Source organism: Cyanistes caeruleus, chromosome 7, assembly GCF_971803275.1.
Source record: "Cyanistes caeruleus chromosome 7, bCyaCae1.hap1.1, whole genome shotgun sequence".
Lineage (NCBI taxonomy): Eukaryota > Metazoa > Chordata > Aves > Passeriformes > Paridae > Cyanistes > Cyanistes caeruleus.
Window position 1 is genome coordinate 22,398,525 of NC_141707.1, and position 12,489 is coordinate 22,411,013.

The 12,489-nt window shown below is 38.3% G+C and overlaps 1 protein-coding gene across 6 annotated transcripts in view; it reads left to right on the forward strand.

Annotated features, from left to right (window-relative positions):
* The window catches only part of ABCB11 (ATP binding cassette subfamily B member 11), a 50,440-nt gene that overhangs the window by 9,916 nt on the left and 28,035 nt on the right, over window positions 1-12,489 (forward strand). For 3 of the 6 annotated variants that reach the window (XM_023931047.2, XM_086896730.1, XM_086896729.1), the window contains 6 exons: window positions 3,349-3,379; window positions 5,372-5,489; window positions 7,038-7,059; window positions 8,251-8,298; window positions 8,390-8,438; window positions 10,261-10,502. In XM_023931047.2, the coding sequence (XP_023786815.2) occupies window positions 5,414-5,489; window positions 7,038-7,059; window positions 8,251-8,298; window positions 8,390-8,438; window positions 10,261-10,502 (437 nt within the window). In that variant the 5' untranslated portion in view covers window positions 3,349-3,379; window positions 5,372-5,413. Of the gene's footprint in view, window positions 1-3,233; window positions 3,315-3,348; window positions 3,380-5,371; window positions 5,490-7,037; window positions 7,060-8,250; window positions 8,299-8,389; window positions 8,439-10,260; window positions 10,503-12,489 lie in introns of those variants that run through there. The other 3 variants (XM_023931051.2, XM_023931050.2, XM_023931048.2) reach the window with 3 other exon arrangements.

Consider the following 12,489-nt stretch of genomic DNA (forward strand, 5'->3'; position numbering starts at 1 on the left):
TCATGAAAGGTAACAAGCCCACACTTGTCAAATGTCAAGTAAAATAACCCATGAATGTGGCATGATATTTTGAGGAAAACTCTCCTGCCTTTTTTTTGTTTTCTTGAGTAGAAATGAGAATTTGTAATATAAGAGCGAGACTGAGGCCAACAGACAACAAAAAGTCAAGGAAAGCAAGCAGGGCCCAGAACCTTTCCCATTACTGTGGATACTGAAGTAATGCTACCCAGAAAAATGCTTTGTTTTACTAAAACCTTTGGTTGTCAGTGCCAAACTCTCAGGAGAGAAGGGAGCAAGTACTGCCTCTTTGCCTCTGAACCAATAAATTTGCACCATTAAGCTGTGGGAGTTTGCCTGAGGTCACTGAGCACAGGAAGGAGGGTGCAGGTTGGAGCACTTCACCTGCTGAACTGAAGCTTAGGCTGCATGAAAGCATCAATACTGCAAAATACATTTGGGAAGAGCCTGCATATCTGGGATTATACTCCAATTGATTAAGTAGTGAATTTATAAGTAATTATTGATGATGAATTAAATTCTGCTTAGAGAATATTTTAGTTATAATTCTCTGTGAGCACTCTTAGCCCAGAAAACAGGGGATGCCTAATGTAATCAACCAAAAAATATTTAAACAGGTTTAAAGGAGTACAGAACTTTTTAGATATTGCTTATGGACAATCCGTCTCTTGCAGGGCAAGATAAAATAAGTTGCACTTACTATGGTCAAATTCTCTCCTGGCTAAGCTTGATTTAAAAGGAAATTGCAGTCACTTGACATGTTTTAAAGCATAATAATAGGAACAGGATCACTGCTTTTATTTTCTTCTCATACATCTGCTTTCTGCTCTGACATGGCAGGTTCAAAATATCTCCATTTTTACTGTAAGCCCTATGGCTGATCATGGTGCTTCACATAAATATGTATGCTGGTGAAATGCAGCTTCTTATGCTGCTGGAAGCTACCCAGCATGTTGCAAAAGTTGCAATTGAGAGATGCTAGCTTTTATTGCTTTACTTCCTCTGCAGCATCACTAGTGAAGAAAGTACAAAGTGATTAGGTAACTGCCTTCCTTGTATAGTATTTCAGAGTTCCTTTAGGTCAAGGAAATTTTTCTCTTGGTATATGCGTGCATGCAGAACAGACCCAGTACACAGGCTGGCTTTCCTTCTCTTGAAAACCTTATTTAATTAATTAAAATTAAATTTAAAATTAATAAATTAAATATTTAATTTTAATAAATTAGATTTAAATTAAAATTACCATTTTCTTTATTACATCTCCTACTCTGCTTGGAGTTGCCATATTCCTTTGCTGAAGCCTTCATTTGCCTGCAGCTGTCTTGCAGTCTGGGTAGTCCTTGGCTGTTGCTCATCAGAGCCAGGGCCAGGCTTGCTTCTGGAGGCTGTGTAGAGACCTGCCCTCCTTGGCACAGAGGGGTCCTTGTTTTCCTGCCCCTCCTGCCTGCCCACACTTACCTGTCCTGGGGCTTAAGCCATGCTGGAGAGCTACGCTGTGTGTTTGCTAAGGCTTGTGCAGGGCCATGGCAGCAACCCAGGGACCCAGGGTCAGAGACACTCTGAGAATAGTGCCTCTAGAGAAGGAGGTGGAATTGTGTTTTAACACACCATACAAACAGCTAAAATGTATATTAGTAAATCAGTATTTAAAAAAGCTCAGAGTTTTGGCTTGATCTGTAATCTGGTCAATAAATAAAATTGAAAGCCACTTTAGCTGCACTGAAGTAAAAGTCCTGTTTATGCCATGACAACAGACATGTCTACAAACATGGGACTTAAACTGGTAGTAGCAAAAATCAAATAAAAAATCCTTTCTAAACATAGCCAGGAATTTAGCAGTGAGTGCTCACAGTAGTGGAGGAGTAGGTGGCCACAGTTTGCCACCAGGTGAATAGACTCAGTCTGACACTGTAGGATGAGACTTCAGATAAGCAACATGTTTCTGTGCTTTGCACTAAAATCTGTATGTGAGTACAGCAATTTGGACTTCCTTGTCTGACAGAAGGTATTGAGAAGACAGGTCTTACGTTCCACTGATTTATTTTTTAACTATTCATAGTGAAATTTATTTCTTGAATTGGCATACTGTGGATCCAGGGCCAAACATTGGTTTTTCATTTGCAGCAAAATCACCTCAAAATGTCAGAATGTACAGCAGATCTCAATACTGCAGTACACTTCCACTTCTGCACAATGCTTTACCTTTATGATCTCTGATTCTCTGAAAAACAAACTTTTTTTTTGCTTCTTTATTTCTCCCAGTTTTTGAAAATATTTTTGTTATTTTGCTGCACATGCTATCACAATTTTTTCATCTAAATAGTACAAAGATGAAAATAAGGGGAACTCTAAAGGCAAGTTACAGCTTTCTTTTGGTACCCTGATTTAAGATGAAGGACACTTGAAATGATGCTAATCAAGGAAAATTGGATTTTGGCTTATCTGCATTTAATTGTGACACACTTTTGGGCATGAGGCTTTATCATGGGAAGTTTGAGAAAGAAGACTTGAAGATAGCTGATAGCCACTGTGAGTAAGACCTTGTATCTTGTCCTATCAGTCAGGGCACTCTATAGTGAGAACTGATTTCAGAGAGGAACTAAACCCTGTTTGCCATTTCCCTCTAAGCTATGTGGTGATACTGTCTGAGGTCACAGCACTGTCCTCATCAGTGTCCCCTATTGAAAAATCAATGGAGGGCTTGTATCCAATGAGGATTCACTACTACTCAGGAGCTTCCAGGCTGTAAAATCTTCATTTCAAAGGAAAAATTGGAAAAAGTTAGAAGCCATGTGGAGAGGGGAAATCTTAGTTAGAAAACAAAGCTTTTGAGCAAGTTTTTAATCTGAATTTAGCTTAATCTCTGAACCAAGTATCATACTATTCAGCAGATGTTGCTATGTACGCTGGGGACAAGAGTATACACAATTATTGTCCAGCAAATAAAGTTGCTGATAAAATAATGCTATAATTTTTCCTGTGCATTCAGCTGTGAGTTCTTTTCCAGAGAACTGTCTGGTCTCCTCATGTATAATTGTTTTCCAAGTGCCCTGACTTCGTTGTGAGATTGCATTTGTCAAATTTAAACACTCCATTAGATGTCAATGAACTGAAAACATTGTGACCACATGGTCATTGACCCAGGTGCAAATAGCCAATGCCCAGTTGACAGATTCAGCTCTGACAAATGGGTTAAAACAATGAAAATATGCTGTAAAATGCTTGAGTGCTTCACTGACTAATTGAACACAATCCTTGCAATTTGTTTATGATCCTACGATTTTTCACAGCCACAGGTGAGTAACAAATTTGTCCTGTTTATTATTTCAGAGTTAACTGATGACACTTCCTGAACTGAAAGGTATTTGTATATTTTCCTTTGTGACAATTTAAGCTAAATGCTGCATTTCCTGTGCACAGTTAGTGTTGTGTTGTTGTTGTTGTTGTGATTTTTTTAGGGGTTTTTTTAGTTATTTTTTTTTATAGGATTGTTTGAAGAACAAAACATTTAAGTTCTATTTTGAAGCAATATATGTCTGTCTTCTTCATTTCATAAATGCTGTCACTAATATATGAGGACCCTAACTTTAGAGAAACATGAAGGATTGTGCTTTCTGGGTCAATTAAAATTTTTTTTTTGCTCTCCACCCCTCCACTCCCCTTTATGTTAAATAAAGATCTGATCTGAATTAAGGGGTGATATGAAACAGATTTCAGAGGGCTTTGGATCAGATCCTAATGTTACTTCATTTACAGAATGTGTTCTTTTGTTTAGCATTTTTCAAGTATTACTTATTTAAATCTGGATTTTGAGTTCCTCAAAGATTTTTGTTTCTCAAAAAAAACAGCGACTGCACTGTAACTGGCTAGAGTAAGATGCTATTTCATTTGAATGCAGTTTGAGTTATTCTCTGCTACTAGGTTGTATTTTGAACACACATGGATAGATGGGATGATCTATTGCCTTCTATTTTCTCTGATTTCTATTATCTTGATTTTCAATGCAGACATCAGCAATAGTATTTTTCAAGATGTTCTAAGTGATCCCCATTAAACATTCAGACCCTGAGGAGGGTTATTTATTAATGTAATACAGCATGTTAATCTGCTATACTAATCTGTTTAAATAAGCTAATGAATGATGCCTATGGAACAGGACAGTATTTAATGTGGTGTGCTTTAGAAAAAAATAGGAAAAAATGTTTTGTTTCAGAAATGTGGGACAGCCATAATTTTATTGGAAAAGTGATATTATTTGAGAACATTTATCTCTATCAAATATTTGCAACTAGAATTCTTATTCAAGTCTACCAATCATTGGGGTTTTTCCACTTTTCCTGTTACTTAAACTGTATTAGCATTCAGGCCTAAAAAAAAGTTACAATTATAATTATCAGTTACAAAATTGTTAAGCATTTGTTGAAATAAGGACAATTGAACTATGCTATCTAAATGCTTAATATGCTTAAAATGAGAGGCTGTGAGTGTTTTGTACAGATGTATAATCATGCAAATGCTGATACCTAAAGACTGGAAAAAGGTGTAGTAACTATAGCTTGGGATAAATTACGTTAAACAAAGATGTGGCTGAGATTACATTGGTTGTGAAAGGGCGTGTTTTGGGATGATTTCTGCAGCATTTTCCCCTGGGTGCATCTTGGATGCCAAGCTTCCCTGGTAGATTTTTCCTCACAAAAGCGCTTCTTTAACAAAAATTTATTAACTTTGTCTTCTTACTTGTTTTCGTGTATATCTGCTCAGCACGTCAGTGTGACTATAGGAATAAGACTGTCCAGAGGAGCAGCTGTGGTAGCCAAGAGCTGTGGGAGTGCAGCTGGTGGTGATGATGCAAATGTCAATGTGGCCCTGGGGCTCCCATCGTTCTCCCTTCTTGAGCCCCCTCTGTCCCCTGTCATGGTCCTTCCAGCCATTGCGAGTTGGGACAGCACAAGGCAGGTGCAGGTCCTGCTGCTCCCTGGTAACTGAGGCAGGATCTGTCCAGTTAATGTCTCAGCCTCCAGCCTACCCTCCCAGAGGCAGTAGTTCACTTCAGGAGAGCCATCCCTGGGGACAGGGCTGCTTGCCAGGAGCTGCCAAGGCCCGCAGGGCAGCCTCCACTCAAGGCAGGAGGCACCACAGCCTCAGAGGCCTTGTGCTCAGGGGTGAGTTGGGCACTCTCTGAGGTGTTTTTCTACTCTGTAGTTTCACTGAGCCCATGAAATCTGTCCAAACTTGTGCTGTAATCAGTGGTATTGTCCTGGGATCATGAGGGCAAAGGGGGAGTTTAACATAATGTTGTTTTATGTTCACGGACAAATGTATGCTGATACTCTTCTTCTCCCCATTCCAACAGCCAATCTCTTTTCAGGACTTTTGATTGAAATAAATAACCATCATGTCTGACCCAGTAGTCCTGCGTAGCATCAAGAGAGTAGGAGAGGATAATTATGCTTTTGACTCGGATGGCAAAGGTAAGAAGTTTATTCTTCAGTCACCTCCTTATACAGTATGTAAAATAGGTGGTGGGTGGCCTAAGTGAAGCAAGTAATCGACAGAATACAAAGCAAATAGTCTGTGGAATAAATAGTTATTAATTTATATGGTTTATTAATAGTTATATGGTACCTGCTGTCATAGGTATGCTGCCCCTGAAACAACTTTTCTGTAAAAAATATAATAATCCCTACTCATAGACAATCTTTACAGGTAAATGAACAAGTTCAAGGTATCTACATAGGCTTTAAAACTCAGTACTTTGTTGTACAAGTAAAAGCCTTCTATTGAAGAAATTTTAAACACCAAATGATCCTTTGTAATAACAGTTTTACAAATTAGAACTTTCCTGGGAAATGTCTGGGATTCTTAGGATACATGTGCCCTTACTGAAATAATATTTTTTTACCATTCCCAAGCAACAAAGAGCAAAATACAATACTAGAGTAATTGTTGACTAATTGTTAAATAAAGTTCTCTTATTAACCCCAAAAAAGGAAATGTATCAGCTCTTCCCTCAGTCCCAAACTCAAACTGTTTCCATCTAACATTGTGTTTTGGAGAAATGCAAAACCCTGGAGATAATGGAAAAGCCTTCTTCCCCTGGCTAGAAAAATTATAGAGGCAAAATTTGTGGTTGCAGTGACTTCTTTGTACCCTCTGTGAATTATGATGCAAGCTTCCTCTGTGTCTGCTCCCTGAAACAGCCCTGTGTATGCTCAGTGATAAATCTCTAGATGCGAAGAAAGGAAGGCAGTGCTTGAAATGCAAACCATGGTTCTGAACTTTATGTTGAACTGGCAAATGCATTGTAATTGAGCAAAGTGAATATTTAGGTTATCCAAATTGTGATGTAGGTATAAAATTAACTCTTAATAATTGTCATCTCAAGTGATGTACAGCAAATATTTTCTACATCAGACCTTCTGATGACACTTCTTTGGGGCCCCTGATAGCACAAGCTGTGCTTTATGATGTCTTTCACAACATCTTTTGAAAGGGAGCTAAATCCAGACCTTTTCTGGGGACTAAGGAATTGTCCTACAACTTAATTATATCTTATAATATGATTCCATTTCTCTAAGATATGGTTCCTTTGTCAATGTCTCAAGAGTAGACAACAGTGTGACAAGTTCATCTGACCCTCCAAGACCACAACTGCTCATCTTCCACAAGATTTGCAGTCTCCAGGTTGTGAAGGCAAGATTAAGGAGGTAGCACTCATCCTTTCAGGGAGCATGAATGGAGTGAGCATTAGCTTAGTATCCTTAAGGAGCCAGTGTCCAAGACAACTAGTTGAATATTAGCAAGCAGCTGGCAATGAAAATGAGTTTTGGCAAATGTCCTGAATAATGCTCTTAGTGTGAACCACATTCTGGCTTTATGTATTAGTGGGAATAGGATGTTTATAACTCAGGAATGATCAGGTCCCTGGAGTTCTGGAGTTTATGTTTCATATGTGTACAGAAGGTTGTGTACTTTAACAATAATCATTAACTAGACTGTGCATTTATTTTCCCTCACAGGTAACAGCTTCAAGAAATCAGAGTAAGTCATGTACATGATTGGAACAATCAGTATTTCTAGGAATATTCAAAGAAGTTAATGTCATCGGATTAAATTGATGGAATATTTCTTTTTAAAAAAATAGCTGTTCTCTAGTGGTTGAACTACCTTATTTGATACAACTGAAACAGGTAGACCAAAGAACTCCTAGAAACTTCTAAAAACACATGCCAGCAATATGATTTTCTTTCTGAAAATGTTTTCAATATTCAAATATGTCTTTCTTCAGTGTTTTTAGTTTGAGAAATCACTTTTTTAGGAATTTTAATCAATCTTGATTAATTTCTCTTGAAACTTAACCTTGAGATTTTAAAATAAAAATAATTATCTCAAATATTAAGATTTAAATGTAGAATTCTGGGTAGTTGAAAGTTGGGATGATTTGGAGAATTAGACCTTCAGCTATTATCAGAGATCTGATTGGAATTAAGAGTCTCCTCCTTCCTAGACCTTTGGACAACTCTGTAGCAGTCTGGACAATATGCTATAATTTGAGCCAGCTCTTTCTGACACATGTACCCAGTCTGGGAGCTACCTCTGGAACAGGGAAACCAAAGTATCTCTTAATTTTTCCCATTGTCAAGCTGCCTAAGAGAGTACCAGCCCAGTATTAAAAGTCTGCCGTGTCTTTCCACCTTGAAACTCAATTTCTGTTAGACTTTCACATGTAACAAGCGTGTGATCTATACATACATGAAGGAAAGCTTCCTTTAGGCTTTCTAGAATCTAGTTTCTGAAAACAGTTTGTGACAAATATAGCTTGAATAATTTGCTTCATTAAAAACAAACCAAAGCAACCTACCACAAATAGAATATCCCTACTCATTCATCACTGAATGTACATTCCTTGCTATGGGAACAGAAACCAACAATTTGGGCACTAGGTTTTTCTTTAGCTGACCTCAAATAACCCACAATCCACATTATAGGAAGTGTGTGTGGAGGATCTGCTTATGGGACAAAGTATTAAACCTTTAGAGAATTTTAACCTAACCTCCATTATAGTCTCCATCTAATATTTCAAAGAACCATCAAATCACTGGTTCCAAAGAAATCTGAAAGGAACAGTTTGTCTATTAAAATCCTGGGTAAAATGTCTCAAATGAAATGTAATTTCAGAGAAGTAACCAGGAGAGTAAAAGTAATAACATAAAATCTTTACCTTTTTGCCAGAAACTTCTATGCATATGAAGAACCATTTATAGAGAAGAAAAGTGAAAAGTGAGTTAAGTTCAATTCTTTATACTTTGCATATAAAACAAAGTAAGTACTAAAATACAAGTTTATAATTTTATGTTTTCTGTTGCTGAAGGTCATCAAAGAAGAAAGAAAATAGTGTTCGTGTTGGCTTCTTTCAGCTGGTAATGAAAGCAATGTCTATAAATATTTGATGTGTATTGTATTGCAGAATAAGTGACAATAACCAATAAGGTTGTTTTGGGGTACAGCTGTGACTAAGACTAACTTTTAAGGGTTAAATCTTTGGACTTGAAATCCTACCAATAAAATTCAGTGGGAATTCAACAGAACCTCTTGTCATCTTGTCAGTTTGGTGTCAAAATTATCTATTAAAGATTCTATATTTAAGTTACAGGAAATGAGGTAAGATGCATAGCAGGGATCTAGGTGACATTGGCTCATTCTTATTTCTGCCAAAAACTTGCTGTGTGATATTTGGCAGATAATTTTACTCCCTCATAATTGTTCCATGGGTTTTAGAAGATTTGGTTGCAATGGAAACTTGTGGATGCACGATGCCATATGGTATAAGTTACATCTAGCCCTTGATGTAGTTCCATTGGGTCCATCTACATTTTAAAATAAATGCAGTCAAGAGGTATCCAACCCAGCAGTATGCAGCTAAGAGGTCTTATTAATTCTGTTTTGCACATAGTCCAGGCAGTTAGTCTGTAATGTGTCCAAACTAGTATGGTCCTGACTGTAGTAGCAGGCTAGTGCAGTAACATCCCTTGAAATGTACCTGGCTAAGTACTTCAGCTCCTGGTTAGGTGGAGAGAACAGTTTATCCCCATAGAGGGCAAGCAGAGAGGTTTGAATACTGCAGCTTCTTTTGCATAGATATTTAACTCCTAAAGTGCAGTTGGTAAAAACAGTATGTTTGTAAACAAGTATGTTTGCTTCAGATGTGCTGAGAGATCAGATATCATATATCTGTGCATTTTCTGTGTGCTTTTTTTTTTAATCAAGGGAATTCCTAGGCTTCTTATAAGCAAGGTTTGTAAAACAGTAGTAGAGTTACATTTTTCCTTCTGACTTTTTTTTGGTTTTCTTCTTCTTTTATTATTTCTCTTTTGTGTTAACTGGTTTTTCCTTTATATTGTCTTTTCCCTAATGTCCCTTTCCATATATGCTGTAAATTCCCACCCTTCCTTCTCTAAGACACTTTATAGCACCTTATAAACCTTATAGACAGGTTCTTCAGCAGTCAGTGATTCCTCTTTTTTTAAATGGAAAACACTCCTATTTTAAAATGTATAGCATTTGATACTGATATTCTATATGGACCATTTATATATTTGCTCCTGACTTCACCCTGAGAATCAGACTTCATACAATCATGACAAAGGCAACTTAAATCACTGTATCTTTGCTGTGTGAAAACTCTTATCTATACATTTCTCTCAGAGCGAATCCACAGCTGTCTGGCTCAGCCAACTCATTCTAGAATTTTAACTATGAGAACTTGTTCTGAGATATTTAATTGGTTTTCTACCACAGCACCTCAGACTTTTGAGAAATTGGCTAACACTATTCAGAGGCTCTAGATAATGCCCTAAGGCTTTTCCCTCCATTTGCTCTCTTTCTGTCCCCACCAGAAATCTGAAAAGCAGGCTATATATATTAATTATAGTTACTATTCTTAATGTCTTACCTATTTTCTGGTATGATGATAATGTGGAATGATATTGAGCTATTAATGTTATATGATAATACATTCATTCACATGTTAAAAGGAAGCTTGTAATAATTTATGAGGCTCTACACACAGATGTAATTAGATTAGATTGGATAGAGAGATTTGTCTTCTTTCTATATTGAAGATAATTCTGAAATTTAAAGAGAATGTTTTTTTATCTGACCCACCTAATTAATGATTTCTCATTACACAACCAGTATGGACTGCCTCTCAGCAGAGACCATGTTTTCTTCTTCCCTCTTTAGTTTCGATTTTCATCATCTATGGAGATTCTAATGATGGTTGCTGGTAGTTTGTGTGCTGTTGTTCACGGAGTAGCCCAACCAGCAGTGTTGCTTGTGTTTGGTGCAATGGCAGACACATTTATCGAATATGACATTGAAATGCAAGAGCTTAAAGACCCAAACAAGACATGTGTAAATAACACCATAGCATGGATTAATGGTACTATTTATCAGAATGAAAAGAATGCCACAATAAGATGTGGGTAAGTAATGGATGTATTTGTTTCTTTCCCATTGTTGTCATAGCTTGTCAGAGAATGCATTACTATTGAAGGTCCTGTTCAGCCTCTAAATCTTACATTTTCTGTTCATAAGGTAGAAAAGAGGCATGGTTCTTGTTACAAAGTCCTGTTTCTGAGCTGGCTATATTATCTGGAGGGACAGAAGGTCAGCCTGGATCTTGATGTTTCAGTTATAGTTGTCATCAAGAATATTCTTTGATTATGATTGTTCTGATAACAGATATGTTATCATATCTGAGTTCATTAATCTATGTTCTCTGATTACACTGTCTGGTCTGACTTCTGGTCATTCTGGTCAGGACTTAGTACTTGTAGGTTCCTGCTGACTTCTGAGCACGTTAGCTAAACTTTTGTCACTGAGAGAAATGAGCATTTCCAGAAGGCAATTCATCTTGGCTTATGGGGGATGTCTGAGACATATCTCAGAAAAAAGAACAGCCCCATAAGACTGTTTCTTTCTATTAAATAAAATAAATGGAGTCTAGATAATTCATTCAGATACAGATATCTGTTAAGGCCAAATTTGAACTTGTAACCTTTCCTAAGAATCATTTTTTGGTGCATCATTACAAGAGTTCTCCAATCTCTGAGTGACATTTTATTACATACTTAATTGGAATTAAAAGTTATTTGTCTAAAGGTCTCTGAAATTCAGAGCACACAGGAAGTTATTCACATTCTTAGAGGTAGGTAACTGGGGCCAAATTTTGCTCCAGGCTGTCCAAGTCAGCCTTAGGAGATGGGCTGGCAGATGGAATACAGGATTTACTACTGACCTCTGTACTTTTGAAGCAGCAACTATGCACCAGGCAGGACACATTCATAGAACCACAGGATAGTTTGAGTTAGAAGGGACTTTAAGGATAATCTAGTTTCAATCCCCTTGCTATGGACAGGGACACTTTCCACTAGATCTGCTTGCTCTAAGCCTCATTCAAACTGGCCTTGAACAGTTCCATGGATGAAGAAACAACTTGTCTGGGTTTAGTGTCTCACCATCCTCACAGTGAAGAATTGCTTTCTAACCTAAAGCTGCTCTTTTACAGTTTAAAGCCATTTCCCCTCCATGCTCTTGTAAAAGGTCTCTCTCCTGCTTCCTGATAGACTCCCTTAGTGTACTGGAATGTGCTCTAAGGTCTCCCCACAGCTTTCTCCAGGCTGAACAAGCCCAACTCTCTCAGCCTGCTCCAGCCCTCTCATCATCTTCATGGCCTTCCTCTGAATTTGTTCCAGCAGGTCCATGTCCTCCTTTATGTAGAGGTCTGCAGAGCTGGATGCAGCTCTCCAGGTGTCACCAGAGCAGAGAGGCAAAGTCCCCTCCCTCAATCTCCTGGCCGCACTGCTCTGGATGCAGCCCAGGACATGGTTGGCTTTCTAGGCTGAGAGCACACATTGCTAAGTCACATCAAACTTTGTCCACCAACATCCTCCAGTTGTCTCCCCAGGGCTGTTAACAATACATTCTTCACCCAGCCTGTGTTTGTGCTTGGGATTGCCCTGTCTCAGGTGCAGGACTTTCCACTTGGCCTTGTTGGATTTCATGAGGTTCACACAGTCCCACCTCTCAAGCCTGTCGAAGTCCCTCTGGGTGACATCCCTTCTCTCCAGCATGTCAACTGCACCACACAGCTTGGTGTCCTCAGCAGACCTGCTTCGGGTGCACTCAGACCCACTGTCCATGACACTGACAGATGTGAAACAGCACTGGTCCCCATACCAACCCTTGAAAAACATCATCTGTCACTGATCCCCACTTGGACATTGAGCCCTTGACTGCAACTCTTTGAGTGCAACCATCCAGCCAATTCCTTATCCACTGAGTGGTCCATCCGCCATGTCTCTCCAATTTAGAGACAAGGATTTCATGCAGGATAGTATCAAATGCCTTGCACAAATCCAGTTAGATGATGTGGCACTCTTCCCTCATCCATCAATGCTGTAACCCTGT